Below are 12,822 nucleotides of genomic sequence, written 5' to 3'. Positions count from 1 at the left end.
GTTTCAAGGCCGGTCTGGGTCCCCTGTAATTTCAAGGACAGCTACCTACCCAGTTCTGATGTGGTTTTCTCAGGATGCCTAACTGTTGGTTTTCTTCCAGGTGTACGGATCCGGATCTCAGACAAGGGCATTCCAGTACGTCAGGTAAGGGCATTCCACTACTGCCTGACCCCAAACTTAGTAGTGCTTTGGAGTAGGGGTCATGCAGACTTGACAGTTCAGTGTCTTGTATATGTTAACCATTTCCACAACACTAACACTATATATTGATTACAATTTTTTAATTTTACGATGGGAAAACTTGCTGTTCTCTGTTTAAAAGTTAAAATTTGCATTCATCTCCGTGACTGTTGTGACTCATGTACTAATCTTTTACTGCCACCTAGTGGTGTGTGGGTGAAGTTGCCCAGCTCAGAGAGTGACTTAGGTGACTTCAGTGCAGGCTGAGTTGAGATGGCCGTATGAATCCAGCAAACCTGCTGAGTTTAGATGGCCATATGCATCCAGCAAACCTGCGAATGCCAGAATCTGACCCATTGCAAGCATGGCTTATGGGTTGGAGGAGACAGCCCTTGTGAAGGTCACAAGGTAGATAGTGTTCGCATGTTGAATTTCATGCTGAAACTAAATGCAGATTAAAATATATTTTTTAATAGATTCACGGGGTGATATTTGTTGTTTTCTCGGCAATCCTTATAAATCCACTGTTCTGTTGTTCCATTCCATCGGTGATTAATTTTACAAGGCAGTATGGGTTCTGAGAGTAGTTAGGATAGAAGCAGTTGCATATGCCAAAATGTATCTACAGTATGTGGCTATTGCACATTTTCTGAAAGTTTCTTGTATCCTCCAATTCTCAATTTTGACCCCATATATTTTCAGTCTTCATTGCAAAGACCCCAGTATGCCTGTCAGTCAGGAAGTGCTGTTCTTGCTGTCTTGGGGCCATCCCAGGGGCACTAGGGTGAGATGGTGGCTGTTGTGGTGCAGGTCAGGGAAGCCCCCCGCCCCAGTCCCACTTCAGCCAAAGCAACCACATCAACTTCTGTCTACCCAGGACCCTTAGGTAAGAGTAGGAGTCCCTTGGAGAAATGGAACTGGTAGTAAAATAAAATTTTAAAAAGAATCCAAAACAACCACTATAGATTTTTGCTGAAAGTATTTGTGAATTTCCATTTACTCTAAAAGAAAGCTGTGAGTAAACATTTATACAGTCAGTGGTTTTTTTCCCTCCCCACCCATTAATATCTTAACCACAAGGGGCAAAAAGCCCAGAAGTGTACTATAGCCAACATCATTGCCCAAATAGGCATGCGTATTCTAAAAAGCGATTTAACAGGGAAACGACATTTGCCCCCACTTCAGGACCGTGTTCATTTCAAAGCACTTAACATAGGCACCATGTCCCAGGGGGAAACCATCATGGCACACTTCTGTATGGGGACCAAATTGTGGGCCTCCCGTGGATTGAGTACCATCTTTCCATAGTGACTCACTCTCATCCCATCCTCCACCCACCCAGCTGTGCCCTTTCCCGAGGGAGGCTTGCTGTCCTGGGTTATGTGGGCCTGCCTTGCGCTGCCTCACCAGTGACCCCCAGGCTTCTCCAGACCCACACCACATGGAATATCGATGAGTTGTTGTACGGTGAAAAGGAAACCAGGCAGAGCCCACTCTTCTTCCTGCTGTGATTATCTCAAGGGCATTGCTTGCAAAATTCATTTTACGTAGCCTCAGAGATTTTTCTTTTTGCTGGGGACTAAAATATTTTGAGCATTCTATGATGTCTGTGCTATGTGCTGTCCCATCTCAGGACAAAATGCGCCCAGGGTGCCTGGCCCGCTCTGGTGGGCGAGGGTCTCTGCCCCGTCACTCTCTCCGTGTCCTGGTCACTGTCCCATGCCTGCTTTGGTTATCGTGGCTCACGTGCCTAGCTGCCATCCTCTCCCATACCACTTGACTACTTGGAAAGAGGGCTTGAGCAGTTCCCCTAGGCGCATGGTTGTTAACCCTTTTAGAAAACCCTGTTTTGTAACACTTTTGTAGTATTTACTCCCCATTCTGGTGATCCTCTCTGGTTTCACGTTAGCGGAATCTGAGATGACAAGGCTTCAGGGACTTTGCCACACTTGGGCAAGGGTTTCCCGACTTAAACATTTTCATGGTTGAGGACTCAGCTGAGTTCATTAACATTCGTTTGATGTTTTTCTGAAGCAATTTTTTAGGAACTGAGCATCTTTTAGTAATGCACAATGTCTGGGTCCATCATTACTGAACCAAATTAACCGCTCCCCAAACCCACGATTGCCTCGAAACAACATTGCAGGGATTCTGAGGTCTAGGTGGCCATCCGCATCGACATTTTGGCATGACTGTGTTTAATATTCTCATGGCCGGGTTTTGTCCTCATTTACATAACAAAGGCATGCTATATTTTCTTTAAAAGTCACTTTGTCAAAATGACACTCTTAAAGAGCTTCAGGTTAAATGAGTGTGATCTATGCAATTTTGACCTTAAAAGTTGCCAGTTTGTCATGTAAAATGCGCATGGCACTCCTACCTGCCCCACTGAGGATGACTGCTTAAGAGTCAGCCTTTTTCCAACTCAAATAGACCTCACCCCCAGTTTCAATATTAAAACCTATTGTGGATGCAATGGAATGGCAGCTTTTAATGTCTTTCTATAAACATGCACAGATGTATGTCATGAGTGCACAATTGTAACTATACTGCCATAGTGATGAAGTGACTTTTTACCAGTTTATATAAAAGAGAAATCATCCAAGGTCAGCAGGGATTTGCATTTATGCTTGATCCTTGAGAATAGAACATTTTAAGCATGTTCATATGAAATATCCATTTGTCGTAAAGGAAAACGCAGAAATATCTTATTAACTAAATACCCTACCCCCAATAGTTTTTTTCAATTGAAAGGAAAGCAAAACCTATCTGGGGTTTTCTTTTGGAAGTTTACCCTGACCCAGAGTGACCTGCTTCTCACTGGTATTGACAGAGGAGGAGGAGGAGGGTCAGGGCTTTAAAAGTCTTCTAAGAATTATAGCTCATGAAAAATCAGCTTAGAAAAAGTACTTGTGCTTAGCAGTGAGGTGTCATTTTTACGAAGTAACTTTTTTTTAACAGAGCCACACTTTAAAGCTTCTGAAAATAAGAACCAAACCTTGGTAAGCGGAAGTTTGCTTACTTATCTTCACCTTCATGGCCCAGCTGGTCACAATCCATTTGAAACATCCAGATATCCCTGACTGTTTCATATGAGGTGTTTTTCGGGGTGGTAAATTCCAGGTTGGGGGAGTAGGGAGTGACGTTTCCGTTTATTTTAACCCTCGGTATTGTTTGGCTTTATCTGTGATTTGCCAGTATGGGGATCACATACTGGAGTTCGTTCATTTCTGTGGATCTTGTTTTTAGAAGTAATCATGTGCTTTCGTACAGGTCAACTACTGGGTTCACATTAAACATGAATTTTCTTTGGAAACTTATGTAAACTCCATCTTTTTTTAGTGTGTGCGTGTTTTAATTATGCTTAGTTTTTAATTGTTAAAGGACTTCAGAAATACTGTGCTGAACTCAGCCCCATCTCTCAGCTTCCATCCTGTTTAATCATCTCCACCACACCCACAAAAAGCAAATCCCAGACGTCAAATATATCATTTCATCCATAAAAGTTTCGCATTATAAACACCATCTTAGTTTGTAGGATTTTATTTTGACATTCAGTTTTCCATTTGGGTTTTTATTTTCTTCTGGGGGTGGTAATTTTTCTTCTGGGAGGGCTTCCGTGTGGCACGTGGCACTAGCATGTTCCAGCAGGCTGAGCCTCACCCGCCTCCCCTTTTTTTCCAGTGATCTGGTGAATGGCCTCGTGGCTCTCATGAACAGCAACGTCAGCAGCCCAGTCAACCTGGTGAGTGTTCCTCTCCCTCCACTCTGCAGGACAGCTCAGACTTTTGTTCATTTGTGAAACCATGAGCAGCACCAGGCTTTGCTTCATTTGCTGTCAGCACACATAAGGCATTAATGTTTGTTGCTTGCTAAATACTTCAGGAAAACACACACACACACACACACACAAAGTAAGAGTATACAAAGAAGTAAAGCATCTGCAAGACATGGATGAGTGATGTAATCAGCCCCTCCACCCTCTGAAGGGCCCAGGACTAAAAATGTGTGAAGTCTTTTTGTGGTAGTAGGTGGACATGTCGATGTATCTTGTTCTCTATTTAACGGGCAGGTCCTCATTTAAGACCTGATTGAATTTTTAGAAGATGGAGGTTGTTCAGAGAGAAAGTTTTCTAGTTGCTGATGAAGTCTGCCATTTAGCCGGACAGACCATCTTCATGGCTTCTTGCCTTCCCTGCATGCCTGCCCACAGCCCCAGAACCTCCCAGTTGGAGGGTTCATCCAGCCTTGAGCAGTTTCAGTGCTGGTGAACTTGCTTTTGCTCAGAGCAGTTCATTCTATCTTTGGACAGTTCTGGCTGGCAGAAAGCACTTCCTTATATTGGACGAAGAATCTCACTTTCTGCACGCCTACCCACTGACCTCACTTCTCCACCTGGGGGCTATTCATGGCTAGTGTGATGCCTCTACTTTGTGGTAGCTCTCCAAGGATTTGAAGGACATGGTCCTACTTCCCAACAAAGCCTTCTCCTCCTTGGCTGGGTTATGCTAGGATCTCTTACCCTTTCTATCACTGAGTGATTTTGTGAATGGTTTTGTTCCATCTCATTTAAAATGTAGGGTATCCAATGTGGACTGTCCAGCATTCAAGATGTTCTGCTTCTGTCAATGGCAGTGGACACAAGAACCCCTTAGCTCACTAGAGAGCTCCCATAACCCCACCTCGATGAAGCCTGGGGGTCATTTCAGGTGCTTCTCTCAAACTCTACCTCTCCTGCTTTCTACACAACATTTTGAAGTTTGAGGAACTCTAAAATGTTGGCCATGTGACCTATGTCTTGCAAACCTTGTCACTTTTGCTTATGAATGTCTTTGTAACCAGCCATCTCAAGGACACTGGAGACCATACATTTTTCCTTGGGGTGAGAGGGAGGTCTCATCACATAGGAAAGAATGGGCCCTGGAGTTCTGACTCCATCCTGGGGCTGTTGCTAATTCAGAGATACAGTGTGCCACTTTTGAAAAAACATTCACTTAAAGCCTCACTTTGCCTGCAGTATTTTCCTGCGTAAGCTGGAGAGGTGGGAGCCGCCCCTTCTCTCTCTGTTTTTGCTGCAAGCCCTTTAGCAGGGGCGTTGTCTGTGACTTCCCTGGGCAGCCAGGCTCTTCTCTGAAGATACCATCTTTGTGGAAGGCCTTTGCACAGGGACAGTTCCTAAAATTGGAATTGTGTGTCTGCCAGGAGCCCCGATAAAAGTAGAATCACTTTTCTTCCAAATTCCCATCACTCCACTTTGCTAGTCAGTCCCCTCTGTGCTCAAGTGAGTTCTAGGGCCCCTCCCTTCACATTTACCATCTAACTTCAGACCTGGGTATGAAGAGGCTTTAGGATACAGAATTATCAGACTTTATGGTGGTCTCTTATGTTTGGGGGCAGTGGCGGCAGATTAAGAGTAACAGGTGCTCTGATATGTGATGGAAGGGAGAAAAAGAGCAAGTGGTTTTCCTTAAAGTCCCCACACATATTCTCACTTGATGAAATGCATCGAGTTTGTCCTCTGGCTTGCCCAGGACACTCGCCATTTCTGCCTTAGCTTTCAGATGTGAGATTGCAAGTCCTTCATCGTTGGCATGGTTAACACAGTGCACCCAGAGGGAAATGGATGGTGTTAGAAGAGCTAATTCTGTAAACCCAAGCTTTTGTAAAAGTGACATTGAAGTTGGGTTAGATACGGAAATTGCCTGATACTCAGCGGGTGAATGTGTGCCTTCATCTGAGACTCTTGACCTAGCCAAAGCCCAGCCTTGTACACAGCAGCCTAGGAGCTGAAGGTATAAATGGTGCAGTTTAGCACTGCAGGTGAGTAACTGGCATCTTGGAAGTAGAGTACCTGCTGGCACACGGAGCTTTGCTGAAGCAGTGCAGGGAGGTGAGACTTGGCCAGCAGACGTCTCTGCACGCAGGCATGTGGTCTGTGTGGCGGGTCGCTGCTGTTGTCATGACGCTTATAACCGAAACCATTTCTTCCTTAGGGGAACCCAGAAGAACACACAATCCTAGAATTTGCTCAGTTAATTAAAAACCTTGTTGGTAAGTAGGATAAATCACTTCTTGAGCGGAATCGGCTGCGCCTGCCCTGTCTGTTGATAATACCTTAACTAGAAAGTGGGTAATTAATCCAAGCTAATTGAATTGGATCAAAGCAGAACTTTTTATCAGGAACACTTAAGTGTTTTCTAATTCTTTAAGTAATGGAAAGATAAAGGAGGGCAAGACTTGTTTTGTTCACACTTTTCATTGCAGGTTTGCATGGAGTGGGAGGGAGGAGGAGATTTGTTCCAGTATTTGAGGCAGGATTGTGTTAGATCATCCTACACAGGTGACAGCTATTGGATTTCCAAATTGGTCATGCATGTCAAGCATAGAATTTCAGACAGCAAGAGGCAGCAACCACCAGCTGTGTGCTTTAGGCAAGTTTGAAATTGTTTGCAGTTCTGGCCATCCTGGTCGCCAGCCACTGGGGGCAGTGTAGCATTGGAAGCACCCCATCAATGTGGACTCTTAGGCCATGGGAAGGTCAGGTCTTCCAGACCAGCCCTGGATTGCAGACATAGAGTGGGTGAGCCCTTGGCCTCATCCTGGCTCTGAGGCATCAGGCTTTTGGAGGATGTCTGTTGTCTGGGGTTGATCCAGAAATTGGAGTGAAGACATATCCTGACTGGACTGGAGGGCTAGGCCAGGGAGGAACATTGCCACAGTGTGTCCTGAGGTGACCATTCAGATCCCACTTGGCTGGGTTAATTGCTGGCATCAGGCTGCCATTGACTGGCGTTGGTCTAATAACTCTGATGGCTGGAATCCTCTACTGCTTGTGGCAGTAGAGGCGGTGGTCTTCCTCAAACGTAGCCTTCAGCATCTGTGGCTCCCATAGCCACTTCCATGCACTTCCCAGCCTTTCCATCCTGAATCCGTGTTCCTTCCGTGTGTGGAAGGGGCAGGCTCAGATCACAGTTCTGTGAGATCTACTCCTTACACCCTCACTGCCCAGAGTGAAGCGCGTGGGCCAACATGGCCGCATCATCAGGACATGTGTTAGAAATTCATACTCTCACACCCTAGCCCAGTCCCCCACATCATGGTCTGCATGTTGACAGGCTCTTCAGTTGATCTTTGCATGCTGACGCATGAGAAACTCGTTTGAAACCTAAGTGGGGGCGCAGCTTCCCTGCTGTGCTTCTGTGTGTAGCTTTGTGACACAGCATCCCAAACCATCCATGGTGGTGATTCACTGCAGAGTCTGTGATGTGGCCTCAGGGACAGGGAGGCAGGGAAAGCCTCCACAGGCTTTCGTCTGCCAATCTGGCCCACAGTCGCAGGTGAGGCTGTATTCTGCTGGCCAGTGGGGCCTGGGCCCAGCAAAGATGTAGAACAGGCCAGGCTTTGCCGTCCTCTGAGAGGTCCCTCCAGCTGGGTGGCTGCACATCTTGAGTCTCGGGCTGTCTAGGCTCCGTGCACCCAGGTGTGGCCTACTTGGGGCATCCACCTCAGGGGCAGCCCCATAATACATTTGTGGTCTCACACTGGGGTCATGCTTGGTGGGGACGTCTGTACTTGTTACCTGGTGTGGGTGGGCTGCCTAGGAGCAGTACTCAGGTACAGTTACTGCCTGGGGCGGTAACTCAGGCCTCTTGAGGCAGAGTAACGTACCCCCCACCAAGCAGTTGCAGGAGTGCTCCTGTACTTGCACTCAGGAGAGTCCCTCAGGAGATCTGGGGCTTCTTAGGAGCTGCATTTCTACTGCCTGCACCCTATTCACATGGCAGATGGGTTTGACTTTGATGTGGATGGTAAGGCCATGCTTCCCTGTGCTTTGTGATTCTCTTACCTTTTTTTTCTTTAAACATCTCAGGTAGCGGAAGTGAAATTCAGTTTCTCTCTGAAGCCCAGGATGACCCACAGAAAAGAAAACCAGACATCAAAAAAGCAAAGCTGATGCTGGGGTGGGAGCCCGTGGTAAGTGTGGGGAGTTAATGCTGCCTCGTGGGGAGGGGCCTCCCGTGTCCCATGTCAGCTGTCCTGTAGGCACTGACCCTTGTCAGGTAGTTCCTGGGGAAGCAAGGCGGGCTTGGCATCCAGGCAGATAGAAGGGTTTCTCTAAGTGGTAAATAGCTTCTCCTGTATCAGGAAGCTCAGAGAATGTTACCTGGGAAGCAGCTGGAAGCCCCTGCTCTGGGCTCTGGTTTTGTAAAATCTCTGTCACACACATTCTTACACTCTCTCATACACATACACTGTCATTCAAACACTCATACACACAGTCTCTCACACACAATCATATACACACTGTCATACAAACACACACATGTATGGTCATTTTCACACATACACATTCACACTATCATACACATTCTCACATTCATACACTCTCACATGTGTACATGCAAACTCATACACACACACACATACACTCCTGCCCCCATATACATAGACTTCCTCACATACACACACACACAGATATACAGCTGACTCCGTGAACGCTGTGCCGAGGGCACTGGCAGCGCATGCTCACAACCCTGTGTAGCCCCAGCTGCCTGCCTCTTCAGTGTGTGGGGCCAAGTCAGGGGCGAGTGGCTCACATGAGCTCTGCAGTAGAGCCCCTGGTTGGAAGTGTGTGAGACTGAAGGGTGTGGAGGAAGGGAAACTGCATGCGTTCCTTCCTGTTGTGGTAGACGAAGACCCTGGCCTGGCCTGTGCGGGGGCGGGGCTGCCTCACTCTCCCCGGGGCTGAGCCTGATCCCCACCCGCCTCTGCTCTGCGCCTGCGGCGCCCTTCCTGCCTCAGGTGACTGTATGCTCCTCCCTGCTGGAGAACGCTCACCCCCAGGGATGTCTGTGTGCTTTGAAGACCACCTGTGTAGGGAGGTCAGCTGGGCCAGCCGCATCTACAGAAGCAAGCCCACCTCGCTTACTGTCTGCTCTGCCTGGCCGTTCTGTCTTCTCCCACCCTCAGGTGTGCCGCTGAAACTCAGGCTCCCCTCAGGCACAACGTGTGTTCCTGTGCACAGCAGGAGCCCCGTGGCTGTCAAGCCTGACACACACACTGGGTGCTCAACAAATGTAGGAATATCTTGGCATGACCGGTGGGTTGCGGCGCAGTCAGAGAGGCAGGGATGCAGTGGAGAGCTCAGTGTACATTTAAGAAATGTGCATAGTAAGAGCTGAGTAGGATCCTCGAATATTGAACTTTAAAAGGACATGAGAGTTCCAGCCTGATCCTTATTTTATTCTATGATGTACAAGTCTAAGTGATCTGCTAAAAAGCCACAGAAATTTGTCGAATGAAATTAAAATACAGTTAGACCCAGACTTCACAAGATCTAATAATCACAAACTGTGTAAAACAAGTTATAGCAGCATAGGTAGTTTCTTGTTTTTTGAAGCTTTGTAAGAGGCTGTTGGTCCCTTTGTAACGAGAACCTATATTTTAAACAAAATATTTTTTGAAGAGTTAAATGTGCATTCACTATGTATTAACTATTGCTTTTTTTGTGAGGTGTGTGTATGCTCAATATCTTTATTTTTCTGGAATTTTGACCTACAATATTCTAACATTCTTGGAATGTGAGCCATCTACCACTGGTTTCTTTTCTAGTAGTAGTTTTAATTTGTAATACATTTTGAGCGATATGATCCAAAGAAACTTACAGGCATTATCCATCTTAATTGTCCCAAGTGTGTGTGTTTAACAGCTTGTTGAGATATAATTGGCATACTGCAAACGGCCCATATTTAGAAGATACAATTTGATAAGTTTTCATCTGTTTTGACACCTGTGAAACCATCGCCACAGTTAAGCTGACAGACAGACCTCCCCAGCGTTCCCCAGTACCCCTTGGCAGTGCCTCCCTTCACCCTTGCTCTGTCTGCTCTTAATCAGTAGTTGATCTGACTTGTTTCCTGTTGGCTGCAAGGCAGCTCCAGATGAAGATTGCTTTCTGTGGCTTGGGCTGTGTTGGGTGCCCTCTCAGACTCAGCCTCTTAGGATGGTGGGGGTGCAAGTGGGCCATGATCTGCTGGGCAGTACAAAGGGTTGATGTCACGTGGGAGAATCAGGCATGTTGATCAGATGCAGATCACCTTCCCAAAGCATCTTCCCTCCACTCCAAGGTGGATTTCTTCTGAAAGAATGGGGCACGTGGGCATTATCTGAAAAACAATCTTGGCAGTCTATTCAAACTGGAGTAGACATTGTACCAGCAAGAGATAGTTGGGGTCTTTTGTGGGGTGAAGCTTACTTTACGTCAGTTAGAGTCACCCTTGATAAGTCGCACAGCACATTCTGAAAGCAGCCCTGAAAGACCTCTGGCTTCTCTCGATGGGTGGTGATGCTGGATTCTGTCACGACCAAAACGTGGTTCTGTGAGTGTTCCTCTGAAGGAGACCTGACTGGCTGCAAGTTGGCACTTCCTTCCTGCGATGCCCTTCTGTCAGTATGACCACGTCTCTTTCTCACCTTCCCTTTAAACAGGTCCCGCTGGAGGAAGGTTTAAACAAAGCAATTCACTACTTCCGTAAAGAACTTGAGTACCAGGCAAATAATCAGTACATCCCCAAACCAAAGCCTGCCAGAATAAAGAAAGGACGGACTCGCCACAACTGAACTCCTCACTTTCAGGACACAAGACTACCATTGTACACTTGATGGGATGTATTTCTGGCTTTTTTTGTTGTGTAAAGAAAGACTTTAACAGGTGTCATGAAGAACAAACTGGAATTTCATTCTGAAGCTTGCTTTAATGAAATGGATGTGCCTAAAAGCTCCCCTCAAAAAACTGCAGATTTTGCCTTGCACTTTTTGAATCTCTCTTTTTATGTAAAATAGCGTAAATGCATCTCTGCGTATTTTCAAGTTTTTTATCTTGCTGTGAGAGCATATGTTGTGACTGTCGTTGACAGTTTTATTTACTGGTTTCTTTGTGAAGCTGAAAAGGAACATTAAACAGGACGAAAAATGGTGATTTTATTTATAAAAGTGGGTACTTAATAAATGAGTCGTTATACTACGCATAAAGAGAAATCCCAGCAGTATTGTCAGGTAGGTGGTGCACCGGCATTGATTTTAGGGCAGATAAAAGAATTCTGTTTGAGAGCTTTATGTTTCTCTTTTAATTCAGAGTTTTTCCAAGGCCTACTTTTTAGTTGCCGACTTGACTTTGAAATATTTCTGTTGGTTATCATGATCAAGGATATTTGAAATCACTACTGTGTTGTGCTGCGTATTTGGGGCAGGTTGGGGTGGGGGGACAAAGTTAACATATTCTTGGTTAACCATGGTTAAATATGCTATTTTAATAAAATATTGAAACTCACCAGTCATGGACTTTCAGTTTTAAAGGTTGTCTTTCTGCTTTGCATAGGACTTGTTGGATTTCTAAGGAAAATATTGGGGAATTTTGTTTAAAAGAAAATTCTGAAAACATCCAGGTTTGTGCACTATGTAATTTGATATGTGGCTATTGAAAACATTTTTATGCTGCTTGGGCTGAGTGTACGCATACAGTATTAACTGCCATGTGAAGTTTTCAGGGCTTAGCCCGGGTTAGAATCATTTTTGTGTCCTTTGACAACATAGACCAGCTGGAGAAAAAGAGAGACAAATTGTCTTCCCTGGAGAGATTTGTGAACTAGGCTTCTTGAATGAAAACTTTTGAGAGCTTTTGTTTTCAATAAGAACGCTTTCAAGGTTTAGTGTTAGCATTTTTTTTTTTTCTTTTTAATAAGTGGGAAGGACAATGCAATAAGTTAAAGCTCCGCATTTTCCAAGTAGCTTGGCTGTGCCTGAGAGCAGCACAAACCTGAGCAGGCACTGAGAGGATAAAGGTTTCTATGTATCAAATGAGAGATCCTAAGATACCGGACCAGTGTAAGCTAGATTTGCTTGTCCCTCACGGTTGTGAATCCCCACCTTGGGATTCTTCTTTAGACATATTTTTGGAATCACAATCTCGGACAGGGCAGAAGAGGATGTGGTTTTGTTTCTTTGTCATGCTAAATTCTCTAGAAGATTCTGGAACTAGGGCCAGTGCTAGATTGGATGTGGTATGAGAGAGAAAGAGAAATCAAAGGTAGTTTCTTATTTATAATTTTAATTATTTTGGCCAGAAGTAAGTGATATGCCATTTACTGAGATAGGATGAACAGAGCTGGGAAGCTTATTCGGGAACTGCTAATGGTGGCCAAGGTGTCGAAGAAGGCGTGTAGACCGGGAAAGCTGGGAATCTTGGGGGGCTAGGCTGTGCAGTGCAATTTGGGAGAACCTAAAGGCACCAGGGTCCAGAATTCTCTTACCTTGTTACTTGCTAGTTAGTATGTGGAATTCTTCCATGGGATTCATTCTTTTGATTTTCTTCCCTGTGATTTTCATAAAATATTTTCAGAGGAGGGAGGGGGAAGGGAAAGAGGAGTTATATCTTATTCACCCTAAAGAAAGAAATAATGTGTCAAGGGTATAGTGTAAGGCTGATTCCCATGAATGTCCTGGGAAGAGAGGGAAGTGGAGTTGAGGGGCCTGGAAAGGATGAATGGGTAGACAGAGCATGGTTACTGTGGTCTGAATGTTTGTGTCCCCCCATAATTCATGAGCTAAAACCCAATTCCCAATGCAATAGCATTAAGAGTTGGG

The 12,822-nt window shown here is 45.5% G+C and overlaps 1 protein-coding gene across 4 annotated transcripts in view; it reads left to right on the top strand.

Annotated features, from left to right (window-relative positions):
- Positions 1-11,520, top strand: part of UXS1 (UDP-glucuronate decarboxylase 1) — a 91,866-nt gene extending 80,346 nt beyond the window's left edge. For 2 of the 4 annotated variants that reach the window (XM_017541110.2, XM_037742967.1), the window contains exons 11-13: positions 101-144; positions 3,865-3,925; positions 10,669-11,506. In XM_017541110.2, coding sequence (XP_017396599.1) covers positions 101-144; positions 3,865-3,925; positions 10,669-10,800 — 237 coding nt within the window. In that variant the 3' untranslated portion in view covers positions 10,801-11,506. Of the gene's footprint in view, positions 1-100; positions 145-3,864; positions 3,926-6,173; positions 6,232-8,050; positions 8,155-10,668 lie in introns of all 4 variants that reach the window. The other 2 variants (XM_017541106.2, XM_017541107.2) reach the window with 2 other exon arrangements.
- Positions 11,521-12,822: the final 1,302 nt, after the last annotated feature.

The sequence above is a fragment of the Cebus imitator genome, unplaced genomic scaffold (assembly GCF_001604975.1).
Source record: "Cebus imitator isolate Cc_AM_T3 unplaced genomic scaffold, Cebus_imitator-1.0 Scaffold131, whole genome shotgun sequence".
In the NCBI taxonomy this organism is placed as follows: Eukaryota; Metazoa; Chordata; class Mammalia; order Primates; family Cebidae; genus Cebus; species Cebus imitator.
The sequence above is the reverse complement of the archived record's forward strand: the minus strand, read 5'-3'. Positions and strand labels throughout refer to the sequence as shown.